Source organism: Myxocyprinus asiaticus, chromosome 2, assembly GCF_019703515.2.
Source record: "Myxocyprinus asiaticus isolate MX2 ecotype Aquarium Trade chromosome 2, UBuf_Myxa_2, whole genome shotgun sequence".
In the NCBI taxonomy this organism is placed as follows: Eukaryota; Metazoa; Chordata; class Actinopteri; order Cypriniformes; family Catostomidae; genus Myxocyprinus; species Myxocyprinus asiaticus.
This window is the reverse complement of record NC_059345.1, coordinates 30,576,771-30,593,149: the sequence shown is the minus strand read 5'-3', so window position 1 is coordinate 30,593,149 and position 16,379 is coordinate 30,576,771. Positions and strand designations below refer to the sequence as shown.

General features: G+C 35.9%; 1 protein-coding gene across 1 annotated transcript in view; it reads left to right on the top strand.

The window, feature by feature from the left end:
- Positions 1 to 16,379, top strand: part of LOC127409612 (disintegrin and metalloproteinase domain-containing protein 10-like) — a 115,999-nt gene that overhangs the window by 62,373 nt on the left and 37,247 nt on the right. Inside the window, exons 3-4 of the mRNA XM_051644297.1 lie at positions 9,757 to 9,875; positions 15,082 to 15,240. Coding sequence (XP_051500257.1) covers positions 9,757 to 9,875; positions 15,082 to 15,240 — 278 coding nt within the window. The remainder of the gene's footprint in view (positions 1 to 9,756; positions 9,876 to 15,081; positions 15,241 to 16,379) is intronic.

Genomic DNA, 16,379 nt, shown 5'->3' with positions numbered 1-16,379 from the left:
AGACCTAGAGGGAAACAGTTTAGAGTGTCTGACAGTTGGAATATTTTCCACCCAAAAAGCACCACTTGACTCATGTTTTTTTTATTTTTTTTTTATTACTATATAGTAAAATGTAATATTCACTGTAATATTAAAAGTTATTATAATTAGGGCTGTGACTTAGGGGGTGGGTTAGAGTGAATAACTTTGATAAAGTTAAAAGTTTACATGTCATAAAATCAGTAGACATGTTGTAATTAAAAGTTGGGCAAAATCAGCAGGGCAGATTCAATTTATATTAAGCTTTATTGGTGGGATAAACTTAAATGTACATTGCCAATGCATTATAAGACACTATACAGATATAAAACAAATTGAATGCTGAAGTTTGTTTTGCTGAAGTTTTAAATCTCAAAACTACTATTTTCTCTGGCTGCCGTTCAGTCGCTGTCGCGCACACGCTGGGTCTCTCTCATGCGGGTTATCTTTTGACACTGGTTCAAATGACAGTGAGTGAGCGTTTTCAGGTGATTCAAAGAGATACGGCAGCTTGCCTGAATCTCTACCACACCTGGCTCCCCACTTGTTGAAGTCTCCATTCTCCATGCTGTAAATCCGCTCCCATGTCTGTGATGCGCAGGACATGCATCACGCATAATGAATAAGCGTGCACTGCTCCACACAATCAGTTTATGTGCTAGGATGTGCATTTGAGTTGAGCATGCACCTCCTGGAAATTTATTTATGCCAGTTTTAGCCACAGGAAGTGATGAAAAACAATAGTGAAGTTTTAAGAAGTGAAAAAATACTGCATTAATTACTGGATACTGCATTAATGTTTTTATGCGTTACACAGTCACTAACTCATCTCAGAAATTATCACGTTAAATTTCTCAGCCCTAATAATTATTATTATTAATAAATCGTTGTTATTATTATTATTGTTACTTATAATAATAATAATAATAATAATAATAATAATATTTAAGCAATATTCCACAAGCAAGAGTGCTGTTGTACTGAATAAGTTTTCATCAGTGTTTATTTATACTGTGATGCTCTGTGTGTTTTAGATTATGCTGTGAGAATCTTTACAAAACCATTTCATTTGATAAAAATGCAATGCTACATTGAAAAGTAATTGTTATATTTGTATTTGATTACATTTTTATGAATTAATTTGATAAGACACCATTTTGATGATGACATTTAAACTTCATAACATTCAGAAATATAAATAAATGTAAATAAAAAATTAAATGTAAAACACTGGATTTGGGGGGGGGGAAATGTTTCATAGTTCCCTATTTAAAAAAAAAAACTTGAAGCAATGTTTACTTAATTGAGGAACACATGAAGGAAACATGCAATTGTTTTAAATTATATACATTAATTTTAACTTCTTAAATAGGCTAAAAGTGTGTGTTCAATAGCATATTATACATTTTACTGAAATGTTGGTATTGTGACAACCCTACCAGAAAGTAATCACATTTGAATAATCAGTTACTATTCGGATGTTGCATTTTTCCCTCTAACATTAAATTTTGATGCTACTGATGATTAGGTTTGAGGTTTGGATTGGGTGTTCAGTTTATAAAATATGCGTTCCTCTTCACTGTATTGCATCCTGTACAGCTGAAAAAAACTTGCTTCAAAACTCGCTTTTGGAATCCCTCCATGAACATTTGGGTTAGCAGTGGTTTTCGCCTCTCCACTCTTCCATGGATGCCATTTTTGCCCAGTGTCTTTCTGATAGTGGAGTCATGAACCGTGAACTTTATTGTTATGACAGAGGCCTAAAGTTCCTTGGGTGTTGTCCTTGGCTTTTTTGTGACTTCCTAGATGAGTTGTGGCTGTGCTCTTGGAGTAATTTTGGAAGGTCGGCCACTTCTGGAAAGGTTCACTACTGTGCCAAGTTTTCTCCATTTGGAGATAATGGCTCTCACTGTGGTTCTTTGGAGTCCCAGAGCCTTTGAAATAGCCTTGTAACCCTTCCCAGACTGATGTATTTCAATCACCTTTTCCCTCATTATTTCTGGAATTTCTTTCCACCTTGGCATAGTGTGTTACAGGGTGAGACCTTTTAGCCAACTTCATGATGCTGAAAAAGTTCTATTTAGGTGTTGATTTGATTGAACAGGTCTGACATTAATCAGGCCTGGGTGTGTCTAGTCCAACTGAACCCCATTATAAATGCAGTTTCATAGATTTGGGGATTTATTAACTAAGGGCAAATACTTTTTCACACAGGCCCATTTAGTATTGAATAACTTTTTTGCTTCAATAAATAACATTATCATTTAAAAACTGTATTTTGTGTTTACTCAGATTGCCTTTGTTTTATGTTGAATCTTTGAAACAATTTTGTATGAGATATACACAAAAACAGAAGAAATCAGGCACTGTATTTGCTGATATATACATAATATACCTGGTGTTTTGTCTTAATGTACATTTACTCTGAATGTTATATTATCCAGGAATTAAAAATAGCAGAGGTTCAGCAAATTTTTTGGACTTAAATATAGCAACAACAACAACAAAAAAAAAGCTATATTTTGTGTAGACAAGTGTATTGCTGAATCTCACTGCTAATTTATTTTTTGTTGCAAGGATTCCTGTAATAATTAATGTCTCACCACGCACAAGAAACCCTGAATTCAATACAAATATTTAATAATTAAATAAAAACTGTGACCCTGTATTTCTTTAATATAATTTATGGTATGCATCATATTTTCTATGCCTGTTTTTCCTTAATGTACATTTTTCCAGGGGGCCTGGGTAGCTCAGCAAGTAAAGATGCTGACTACCACACCTGGAGTCGCAAGTTCAAATCCAGGGCATGCTGAATGACTCCAGTCAGGCTTCCTAAGCAACCAATTGGCCCGGTTGCTAGGGCGGGTAGAGTCACGTTGGGTTAACCTCCTTGTGGTCACTATAATGTGTTTCTCGCTCTTGGTGGGGTGCGTGGTGACTTGTGCGTGGATGCCGCGGAGAATAGCGTGAAGCCTCCACATGCGCTAGGTCTCCACGGTAACGCGCTCAACCACGTGATAAGATGCGCAGATTGACTGTCTCAGACGCAGAGGCAACTGAGATTCGAGAGTAACTACACCACCACTGAGAGCGCATTGGGAATTGGGCATTCCAATTTGGGGAGAAAATCCTCCTCTTCAAAAACAAAACAATAAGTACATTATTCCATGTGTTTTTATACCACTGTACCTTGTGTTATATTATCCAGGCATTAAAAAATAGAAGTTTTCAAAAATTCAGGAGTTTGTTTGAAATATTCTCATAGCAAAATATGTGCAAATATAATGAGGATGTTTATTTATGCAACAGCGCTCTTTACTCATCTCATTTGTATAAAAAACACAGATCCTTTATTCCTTAAAATGCATTTAATACATGGAAAGAACATAATGAAACAGGTATGCCAAAATAGTTAAATGCCTTAACAGCATTAAAAATATGAATCTTATGCACTGACAGCTGAATTAGGTCCGAGCAGGGAAAAAAAATCTTTGTAGAACAGCACTACTGTACAGGGGTAAAATTGTTTTTTTTTTATTGGTTATGGTCTTGGTGTGAATAGACCTTTCGTCATTAGTCCGTCTTGCAAATTCATCACGAATTTAGTGTGAATAGGCCTTTAACTGTCAATGCTTTTCCTGAGGCATGTGCCTCTTTGTTGTGTACTGAAGCGGTTTAGCAATATGGTATGAATGGCACTGGAGAATCACAGGCTGTGACGTTTAATGCCAAGTACTGGTTTGACAATGGAGTAAGTTGAATGGACTTCAGGCTTTAAAAGTTTGAAACTGAATGTTAAATAAAATATTGTTGTACAAGAGGCTTTGTGTAAGATAACAAACTTTCCCACAGGTTCAATTTTGTAATTTCGAGGGTTTGCAGTTTTGATTGGGTAGTGGGTGTGTTTTGTGTTTGTGTGTACGTTTGTGTGTGTGTGTGTGTGTGAGAGAGAGAGAGAGAGAGAGAGAGAGAGAGAAAAGAGTGGTTTTAATTAGAGTTCTTAGAATTATTATCTGACCTCCACCTGTCCACTTTCCCTCTGGGAAGCTCTGTCCTTGAATTTCCTATTTTTTTCCTTTTCTGTATATTCCTCTCTCTCTCTCTCTCTTTCCTCATTGCAGTGTGTTGGCATATGGTAGCAGCAACTCTCATCTGCACAAAGATCAAACCCATAGTGCGGTGGTGGGTGTAGCACAGAACAGTTGTCCTCATAATAAGACTGTTTAGAGCTGAAGGGCTCTCCCTTCAATTACTTTCTTGTGGGGGCCAGATTATTTCCGTATTTATTTTAGCTAGCACTTTTATTGTAAGTAACATGTTAACATTCAAAACAATAATAAACACCATTTATAATGTGTGTTTAGTACATTAAAATAGTTAGGGGTATTCAATTAACATTTTTATGGTCTGTCCATAAGTTCCTTCATAAGATCTGGCTGAAAAATAAAAAAAAACAACCATGACTCGATAACCTTAATTAAAAATAGTCAACTTTTCTTTGAAAATAAAAACATAATGACCATTTTAACATATCAGGGCTATTGTTTACAAACTATGAAAATTACCAGGAACATTTAGATCTGCTAAAGGCCATATCTTTGACAATATCAAACCACATCTTGACCGCAGAAAACAATGTGTGTTTTCTGTGCGTTTTCTATAAAGGCTCACTTTTCATCATTGGTTTCTCTTTTATTAAATATGATTGTGCAAATGAGCAGACACCACTTGTGACAGCTGCTGTGATAATATATTTTTACTACTTAAGACCGATTTATACTTCTGCTTCAAACTTACGGCGTAGGCTCCGCGTAGTGGCCAACACTGTGGTTTACATTTATAGTTTTGCGTTGGTGTGTTTGCATCTTTCTGTGAGTGCACAGCCAAAATGCTCAAAAGCAGGTTCATTAAAGTATGTTGCATTAGGGTAGGCCTACATATTATTTATTATACATGTCATTCTGATCGAAAATAAATTAGTCATATTCTTCATGCTTGCTCCTGAGTAGCTGAAATAGTAAAAAAAAAAATATTTTGCCATTTTTGATGCTCCGTGCTGAAAACAAAATTCCTATCAAATTAAGAAATAACTACTTGCTTAACCAACACGAAATTAGTTTCATTTTAAAACTTATAAGCAGGACTTTACAATGCATATAGGCAATATAACCAACTCTTAAATGGTGCCTTTTAGTTTGCTGACAAAGGATGCTTAGGAGTGTTCCATTTTCATAACTCATGAAATATTATTATTTTAGTGTACAACATACTGTCAAAAATATGGTCAAAACATCATACAGATCGGAAAGTTCTTGAGTAGAATACAACAAATATTGTGTCACTCACATACCAAATAATATATAGAGAGTAAAAGCCCTGTGGAAAAAAGGACAGAGTTTATGTAAACAGATGTGACTTTTTGTCACGTTTTCACCTGTAACATAATGAAACATAAACCGAGACTAAAAACAGAAGATGCCCCTTAAATGTGTAGCCAATGGCGTAGGTTTGATGAAAAAGTATAAATCGGCCATAAACCTTTAAAGACAAACCTACCATGAGCTCAGAGGTTGTTAATCTGTCATTTATGCATCTGTTGAAGCCATCAGTCCACGTTACTTCTTAATTTTTTAAATATCACATGGGGAATTCCTAGTGAAGAACTATACTACCCGAGAATCCTGAAGTGAAACGCTCCACCAATCAGAGAATTGCGGCCAACAAAGCATGTGAAACAAGTGCTGCAGCAACCACATTGCATGATGTACTGTGAATGACAAAATCTAGTTGGTTTCCCTACACTCTCAAACTACTCCTATGTTTATTATAGGGCTGTCACTATCGATTATTTTTGTAATCGAGTAATCTATCGATTATTCTGACGGTTAAGTATTCTGAAAAATGGTTTAATAACTCCAGATTCATAATGTTGTCGAGGTGAAGTCACGTTTGGATAAAATGCGTTCATTTGCCAATATTTTGATGTACTCTATGGAACAACTACAAAACGATTGTGCAAACAAGCTCTAAAGCCAACAGACACCCAAAGCAGATCTATAATATAAAAAAAATTATATAATTCAAGCTGACAGACATTGGTTACTCCATCGGTGCCCAACTTTTTTTTTATTGCAAGATCATCTTTTTTCATTAAATAGTTCAACACAATCTACCCATTTTAGTTTAGAATTCAAATATGGGAAAACAGGACATAAAATATTTGATCTTATTGAAAACAATGTCTGCCCACAAATCTTGTTTATGGAGGATGAGTTATACTCATGGTTTAACTATTTTATGGAGATATAAGCCATTTTATTTATTTAATTTAATTTAATTTTTTTTAACTATCATTTAAATGCAACACAGAATACAAAAGGATATTTACAGTAATCGAGTCATAAAGAGAGATATGTTTTTACTCTCTTGCGTTTAACTGCAGCAGTCGCGGGCATTGTAGCACTTACTTGTGCTACATACTACCAAGATCTCAAAAGCTTTTCACTTGCCACGTATAGTGTAAAATGACCTTAAGCATCTGGATATTCAGTTCTTTCTTGAATAAACACTGTTAAAAATTTCACATGCAAAGACTAGCTGGTACTCCCTTAGGTAAGCCTGTTCTATACTGTGTCTGCAGATTACAAACTTCATCATAAAATTTACTTTACATGAGGAGGAAGATGGTATTTACATTCAAATTTTAATTAATTTACATAGAACGGAACTCAATTTGCTGAAAATAACTTTCTTAAGTGTTTGTGCATCTGTCACTGTGTGTGTGTAACAAAGTATGAGAGACATTTTTTTCATGGCATTATTGTATGTTTCTTTATAAAAGCCTATATTGCAAACGATTGTGTAGATAAAAAGGTTGAGTGCATTTCAGCGTGTCCCGGGCAGATTTGTTAAAATCAAGTAATTGTGACAGACCTAGTTTATTTTCTATAAAATATTTAAATATTTTTCAATAAAATTAAAATATATTTTGTCTATAATTTTAATCAGCAACTGAAAAATCAATAGTTTTATATTTTTAGTTTTTAATTTGATTACTTAAAAAATTAACTACTTTGTAGTTCATGCCCTGATGAAAGACATTAAGTACACAGATTTGTAGTTTTTGTCTGATTTTCAAATACTTTGTACTGTTGTGATTCACCTTGGAATTGGTTGGTTTGGCTCATGGCTTATAACTCTTTGGTAAAGGATTTTATAGTAAAGCCAAACAAAGTAAAATAAAATCCTGCACGCTACCTTAGCTTGCAAGGAATATTAGAAAACTTTAATTACAACGTCTCAGTCACACAACCTTCGTCAGGCATTTACAGTGATTTACAGTGATTCACATTGGAGCTGGTGGGTTTGGTTCAAGGCTTAAAACTCTTTTATAAAGGATTTTATGAAATCCCTATGAAAGAAATAAATGGGGAAAAATGCTTCCAGAACCAAGACAGCTGAAAATGTGGGCGGGCACTTTTACGGTCTGTTGTGTCAATACTTTACTGTATTGTTTTGCTTTATAGGGTACATTTTTCTCTCTAGCCATCATTAGGATAATCTCTCATGATGAGGCATATCTAGACCACAGCTATTGTTTGGCCCTAGTGTATAGTTTATAGTCCATAGACAAGCTCCTCACACACACACACACACACACACACACACGGGGCTCAGCTGCACCACAGAGGCATGAGTGACACATGTTTCATTTATCCTGAGCGAATTCATGATCACAATGGTGGTGTGCAGGGTGGTCATTCCCTGTCATACAGCAGAGCAAGACATTTATGAGTCTCTCTCTCTCTCTCTCTCTCTCTCTCTCTCTCTCTCTCTCTCTCTCTCTCTCTCTTTCTCTGTCTCTTAAATACACTGCCTGGCCAAAAAAAAAGTTGCATACTCTAATATTTCGTTGGACCGCTTTTAGCTTTGATTATGGCACACATTCGTCGTGGCATTGTTTCAACAACCTTATGCAACGTCACAACATTTATTTCCATCCAGAGTTGCATTAATTTTTGGCCGAGATCTTGTATTGATGACGGGAGAGTCGAACCACTCCGTAAAGTCTTCTCCAGCACATCCCAAAGACTTTCAATAGGGTTAAGGTCAGGACTCAGGCCAATTCATGTGTGAAAATGATTCCTCATGCTCCCTGAAACACTCTTTCACAATTTGAGCCCGATGAATCTTGGCATTGTCGTCCTGGAATATGCCCGTGCTGTCAGGGAAGAAAAAATCCATTGATGGGATAACCTTGTCATTCAGTACATTCAGGTAGTCAGCTGACTTCATTTTATTGCCGCATAATGTTGCTGAGCCTAGACCTGACCAATTGAAGCAACCCCAGATCATAACACTGCCTCCTGAGGCTTGTACAATGGGCACTATGCATGACGGGTGCATCGCTTCATGTGCTTCCTTTCTTACCCTGACGTGCCCATCGCCATCAGACCACATGACATTTTTCCATTGCTCTATAGTCCAATCTTTATGCTCCCTAGCAAATTTAAGTTGTTTTTTCCCTGATTGGCCTCACTAACAAGTGGCTTTCTTGTGGCCACACAGCTGCTTATTCCCAATCCTGTAAGTTTTCATCACATTGTGTGTGTGGAAATGCTCTTACATTCACTATTAAACATAGCCGTGAGTTCTACTGTCAATTTTTAGCGATGTGACTTAAAGCGTTTTAGTGATCTCCGATCATGTTCATTCAAGATTTTCTTTCTGACCACATTTCTTCTGCGAAGCTGACTGTTCACCACTATCCTTCCAGGTTTTATTAATGCGTTAGACAGTTCTTAACCCGTTTCCAGTGATTTCAGCAATCTCCTTAGTTGTTTTCTTTGCTTGATGCAGGCCAATAATTTGCCCCTTCTGAAACAGTAACATCTTTTCCACGACCGCGGGATACGTCTTCCGACATGGATGTTTAAGAAATAAGAAGCTACACACTGCATCAGTTAGTGTTAAAATAATTATTGCCAGCTGAAACGCATCACTGCAATAATGACCCAATCATAGGCTCTTAAGTATCTCCTTATTAAAATCCAAATGGCGATATTTATTTTTATTTTTATTTATGTATTATGGGCCAGGCAGTGTAGTTTGGCTGATTAGATAATGTTTTGAGCTTCTAAGAAGAGTGTAGTACTCTCAATAAATTTTACCATGTTTAAGTCCATTCTGCAGATTTTATTTTCTCTAAAATCAGCACTGCAAAATGCACAGTTCTTATCCAATGATTTTTACTTCTCATTAATCTACCATGTATTCTACTAGACACCCAGCACCCTCTCCAGAGCATCTTCATACATCTTACAGAGTGTCTGTTTACAAGTGTGCCAAGTTAATAACTTTAATGAATCATTTTGAGACACTCATCACCACCTACTATGGTGTTTCCTGGCGAAACCTGATGACCTTATGGGCCTGCTGGGAAATAGAGCAATCTGAATAAAAGATATGATTTGATTAATAATGCAGGGAAATGAAACACTTTTTTAGCATTGAGAAAAGCTGGTTGGCATGTTTTCAATAATGCTCTGCATCTAAATTATTATTCTTACTTGACTCCGAATGTCAGTATTTACGTGTGGGGTAAACAGCATGTCAAATTTTGCCTGTCCTTTGTCTTCCTATGTTGGTACAGACTGTGTATGTTATTTTTATATCACAAGCAACCTCACAGAATTCTGTTTAACTTGATCTCTTTGTCTCTCTTCTTTTCATCAGGCATTTTAACCTGCGGATGAAGAGAGACACATCTCTGTTCTCCCCTGATCTGAGGGTAGAAGTTTCAGGAGAAGAGATCCCCTATGACACCTCTCACATTTACACTGGAGAAATTTATGGTGAGCAGAGCATCTATCCAGCACTCACACACACACTTATACACTCTCTAAGTAGTTGCCACGGAAACATGACCTCCATACAATGTTTTTATTTTATTTTTTTTTTTTTTATGGCTTTGTAAATGTCTTTGTAGAGTGATGTCAAGTGTGTAGACGTGGACATCAGAGTCAGATATTAATGGGGGCCCAAAGCATTGAAAGTGAAAAAATTCCTCCGTATTTAAAAATTTGGGTGCATTTTGTAAAGATTTTGTAATACAAGGATCTGTGTTATGGCCACAATTTCATTATGACAGCCAGTCACCGTAGGGGAGGCCACAGAAATGAGTGGGTAGTGCTGGAAATTATTCATGTCGCAAAACTTCTGTGACTTGTCTTATAAAATAGCATTTCTTTTAATTTTTTTTTTTATAGCAAACTCAAAACATAGCTCTTTATAAAATAAATATATATTATGGTATACATGCAGATTAGCAGCTATGAAGAAAGTGTATTAAATTATAAGCAGTTTCCACACAAAATCCTCTTATTTTTCAGCGCATAAAGGCATTTCCTCTATTGACTTCCATTCTTTCATAACAGCCTCTGGTCTTCCTGTTGGGCATTTCATGTTTCTGAGCTAAGCTTGTAGGCTTCCCCTGGAGGAGGGTCTTTGCTGTAGCTTTTAGATTACTTCTGCATTGTTGTTTCTTAGTCAAGTTTTACTGAATGCAGAATTAACATGAAATTGTATTTGATTTTAAAGGGGGGAAAAAAAAGGTTAAAAAAATCCGCTCTTGGAACACTGAACACAAATAAAGTTTTCTGTGGAGCACAAAAGGAGATGGTAGGAAGAACATTAGCCTCAGTCACCATTCACTTTCATCGTATGGAAAAAAGATGCAGTGAAAGAGAATGGTAACTGAGGCTCATCTTCTTTAATCTCCTTTTATGTTCCATGAAAGAAAGAAGTCATACAGGTTTGTAACAACAACATGAAGTGATGACAGAATACCAATTTTTGGGTGAATATCCCTTTAAGGATTATGGCTGGACAAGCTCTTCCTGTCTTCTGTTGGGTTTGGAAAAAAGGAAATGTTAATGATGTCAGTGTGTGTCCTGTCATGACAAAGCTTCACCCTGACAGCTCTACACACATCCTGCTATGACTGCATTTTTCACATGGATCTGACCTCTGCTCACCTCAATATCTCTGGCCAAATTATTGCTTAAATCTTCAGGCACGATGATAAATTGCTAAAATCCTCATGTTCTTCATTACGGAATGATGTTAAATTGCATGACTAAATGAAATGTCTTGTTCAGGTTACTCTTCATGCATTCTGAGTTGATGCCTTAACCTCCCTTTAATGAATGCTCTCAGAACAGCCACAAGAATCAGACACCAGAAGCCACTTTATTCTCACTATGTACCTTAAAACTTGTGGTATTGAAATAATGTTTTTAGACAGTGTGCCACTGAACCTGACTGATGATGGATACAAATTTCTCTGAGCCATTACGAATACACTTGAAAGAACAGGCTCCCTACTGCAAGAAGAAAGCTACATTCTTTTGTCTCTTCTTTTCTCATCCACTTGGAACATCTCCCCCGAAACTACCGACACATTCTTAAAGTCTTGTAATGGATTCATGTAATTTCTTGCTCACCACAGGATCTTTTATAGTAAGTGGGACTGTCAGGAGATGCTCATATCAGCTGTTGATATGAGTGAGTAGAGGACTTTGGTTTAAAGTGCTGCACAGCTACTCCAGATATTTATTTGTTTCCATTTTTTTGTCATCTGAAATAAAATTATATTATTTACAAATATCATGAATTGATTTTTTTGTCATATTTTTAAATAAGTTCTGACCGTTACATCAGTCATCTTGTGATGTTTCTGGTCAAATTTCTGTTTATACCATACATAATTGCTATTTGTTTGTTAATTGTCACATTCAGTTGGACTAATTACCTAAAAACGGATTTATGAACAATTTATACAAATTCGTTCTGCTCACATTTCATGAAGAGAGGCCAATGACGTGTAAAATTATTTTGCTATTCTGAAATAACTATTCAAAGACTGTTGTCTGTTGAAAATAAAGTAGATATAATCAGATTACAAAAATCAAGTACTTGTAATAAAATCTAACATTTTAAAATACTTGTAATCAGATTAAAGTTACTTTTCGAGGATTGCATGATGAAATATTAACCAGGCAATGGCAGTAAATTGATTCCCCTAATTATTCTTTAATTATTATATTATTATCAGCCTGCTGATATACTTCTAAATGACTAATCATTTTGCAAGTTACTAAAACTGATGTATAGCTGTGAAATACTATGTCTGCATCATATCCACGGACCTTCACTAATTATTTATTATGGAAGTCTGGACAAAAGAAAAACTTGTTAGACAATAGCTTACACAAAAAATCCTCTTCTAAATAAGAAAAAAATCACCATATTTTTCTGCCATCTTGGCCCAAAAATTGCAAGTAAAACAAAAAATATTTCTCAATTCTCACATGTTGATTCATTATGTAAGTTTTCTTAAATGCATACAAGCAACATTATTTTAAAATACTATAGATTCCTACTCGAATGCTTTTGACATCAAATAAACAAGAGTTAGGTCAGAGGTAATCCAAAAGTAATGCAAAAAATAATACAATTTGATTATCTAAAAAATATAATCCAAGAGATTACGTTACTGATTGCAAATTTACTCATGTAATTTGAAATCAGTATTGGATTTCAATTCTGAAGTAATCTACCCAGCATTGACAGCTGATTGGTCTGTGAACATGCTGGCATGCAGCTTCCATTGTAGACAGCCTCCAGCTGTTGTAAGGTGGCGTGTAGACAGTGTTAAAAAACACAACAGATGTTTCTACATAAATGACTCTACCTGAGGTGTCAGATCAATCATTTTTACTGGTGGTTTAAGAATGAAAGGTCTCTACTGAAATGAGATCTTGGACAGAGCTGTGCACGCCCACACAAATTCCCTCCAGTTTGCTGAGGGATCCCTGAGTAAAGCTAATTTCCATTCCTGCTGTCTTTCATTCAGTCTTGTTCTTAGAACAAGACCTTCATATTTCACTCCCTTTTCACACCCTTCCTCTAAAACTATAATAACAGTAAGTGTTCTCTAATGGATAAACATTGCTCAATGCTTGATCTTGTAACCTCTATAATTCAACAAGAGTTTGAAGTAGGCTGGGAAGGCACATAGAGTATTCTCCAAAGAATGGGAATGGCCACATTAACAGTCATTCTCTCTTTAGTATTGTATTCTCTCTAATAGTGTGCCTATGTATGTATAGTGTGAATTCAAGCAGCGGTGGGTGTGTCAGCTCTTTTTTTATATGGTAACACTGGACTGGAATCTAAAATCCCTGACAAAGGATTTTTGACAACTTTTTTTGTTAGTCGTAATTAGCTGGTTGGGTACTATCTGTTATGTAAATAAAGATGTGCACAACACATTGATTTATTCAGTTGCTTGCAACATAGCATTTGCGTGGTTTTCATGGTGTTTAACACCGCCACAGAATTTGGGTATATTTTTCCATATTCTGTCATTGAATAATGGCTGTTGCTTATGCAAGTTCTTGTGTTTTTTCATGCTTTACCTCATCATGTTTCCTGTTATTTGAATCTGTGAGCGAGGGAGTAGGTTGAGAGCAGAAGGTCAGGGAGGGATGGAGGAGAGATGTATATGAATGTTCCACAGGGTGAGGGAGTTGAGTTCGTTATTTCTCTTGTTATCAGTCTCGGGAATAAGGAACTCAAGAGCTTTCAGAGATGTTCCTTTCTGGAGAGAGAAACCTGACTGCAAAGTCTTCCTCAGAGACCTTGAGAAACACAAACCACACTTTTAGTTTTCAGCCATCTCATAGTCTTTTTTAACTTTTAAAGCAGCTAAAGTTGTTTTATCGCATTGTTTTTTGCTCGAGCATAAATGCTCATGAAACATTACAAGCGTCTTTTTCATTGTTCTCTCAGGCCCTGTTTTTGTGGTCAGGCAAGACACATTGTGTTTACACCTCATTGCTCAAATGCATCTCCTGTGACTACTTGCGTTTGGATTTTGAGGGGAGTTTTTCAGATTTCATGACTGAATACATACACAAATGTCAGTACTGTATGTTACTGATAAAGTCAAAGACGAAGAAAGCTAAAAAAAATCGGCATGCTGTGGCTCTCAAATACACTTTAATTTGAAGCACAAACATGATTTTGATCGGAATTCTTGGTTATTTTAATATAATAGATAACAGGCACACTGAAAAAGTTGTGTGTGTATGCAGTTTTTCAAATTTTCTGATTGAATGGTTATTTTCTTTGAAAGCCGCATGAAGTTGGCAAAGTTTTAAACTCTTGTTTTAGAACAGTGGTTGACTGATAGGTGCTTTGCTGCTGTCCAGGAATGCATTAGTACAGATCAGCATTTACACCTGAAATGCGATGTGGTCAGGTTTTTTTATTTTATTTTATTTTATTTAATGTGTTTTCAGTGATTGGATCACACAATGTTTTGGACACAGGTTATTCAGCACTGTCTACTTGTGATCGGATCACCCGAAATACATTTTTAAAGAGTTTTTAAAAGTCTAATGACCAGCAATAAAAGATATCAGACAGCAGCTTCTTTTGTTGGTCTTTTCAGTCAGTTCCTTCCTGTGACCTTTTTGTGTGCATGTTTGCACATGTTGAACTTGTCAATCTGTTTGTAAGTAACTGAACAAGAAATTTCCAGGATGTGCTGTCAGTATAGGAAGCTCAGAACTTTGTATTGCAGCACTTCAGATATTTACTGCCTCCTAAAAATGTATCACTTTTGTTGTTGTATTCCTCATTTGTCGCTTTGGATAGAAGTGCCTGCTAAATAAATACATGTACATTTTGATGTCCAACTGCCTAGTGGTACAGATCTAAATGAAGTACTTGATGAAACTGAAAGGATGAGCAGAACATCTTGTAGATGAAAAGCAGGTCTACTTTAATTGTCAGAGGCACTAGAGTTACAGAGCTCATAACCGTTCTAAGGTCAGCAGCTTAGATGTTTGTGTATAATAGAGAAGATGAATAACTGGATCATAATGTATAAACGTGTCATATTTCAAGTGCTGCTTCTGTGTCTAGAATGACTTTGCAATTGCCTTTCCTTGTCAGTGTATCTTTAACCTTTGGTTTATTTTTATCTTTCAGGTGAGAAAGGCACACTGACCCATGGCTCTGTCGTGGATGGGAAGTTTGAGGGTTTTATCAAGAGTCATCATGGCACATACTACGTAGAGCCTTCAGAGAGATACCTCAAAAACCAGAATGTGCCTTACCACTCAGTCATCTACCATGAGGATGATATCAGTGAGCTAATATTAGCACATTTATGTACATGTGACCTACATCATGTCCTGTAATCAGCTCTTGTTTATATGCTTTACGGTGTATAGAGTGTTTAGCTTCCTGGTCATGTTATAGATTCAAAACAAAATAAGCAAGCAAATTAATTTTATATTATTAATGAAAAAAACAATTACTATAATAAACTCAAATATTTTCTGATTTCAAAGCTAACCAATTGTTCAGTCAGCTTTAGATGATATGATGTTAAAACAAATAACAGCTTGCTAAAGTGTCTGCCCCATTTTGCACACAGTGTAGATCCATATCACGCTGATGATTGCTTTTTGTAACTGATAAATGAATGTTGTCTGAGTGACCGTTGAGTGGGTCTGGCTCCAATCACTCAGTCCCGAGAGTGACGAGAGCCATTAAAATGGCTAGATCATGGAGTCGGTTTTCAAATTGCATGTGTGATTGCTTTTGGCTAGAAATTGCTATTATTGTTTGAATCACAGCACATTATGATGGTCATTATAATCCTTTAGAAAGCTGTTTTGGATTATGAGCATGAAATTGAGTGTAAAATAAACCAGTACTCCTCTTAATTACAGCTGACATACTGTAACTACAAAGTGTGGCCTCGCTTTCCCTATTTAGCATTCTTTCAATCTTTTACTCTCTCAATCAAACAGAGTTGTGCACTTTTATCGCCCAACAAGCTAATAAAACCTCCTAAATACCAGTTATCACTGTCATAACATCCCCAAGTACTTTTAAAAAGACATTACAGCTCTGTCAAAGATTAGCTGATTGTAGTTAAAACAACAGACATTACAATATGATTTGATTTGCTTTCCTCGTTAAATATTATATGTAAAATTATTATACAGATAATTGCTGTGCTGGTTCCTGATTGGTCAATACAGCATTACAGCTGTTCTATTATTTAGTAACCATTAAAATCGAGAAAATCTCAATAAGACTCAATAAGCTTTGTTGAAATAACACAGGAGTTGTTATTACTGAAACTGCACTTGGCTCAACTCTGCCCACTTGTGGCATGGCACAACCACAAGGCTAGATATAGTTTTGCGTTTCTAAATAGTTGTTTGTCAGTTTTGTCAAGGTTTGGTTTGTGTGTGTGTGTGTGTTTTTTTTTT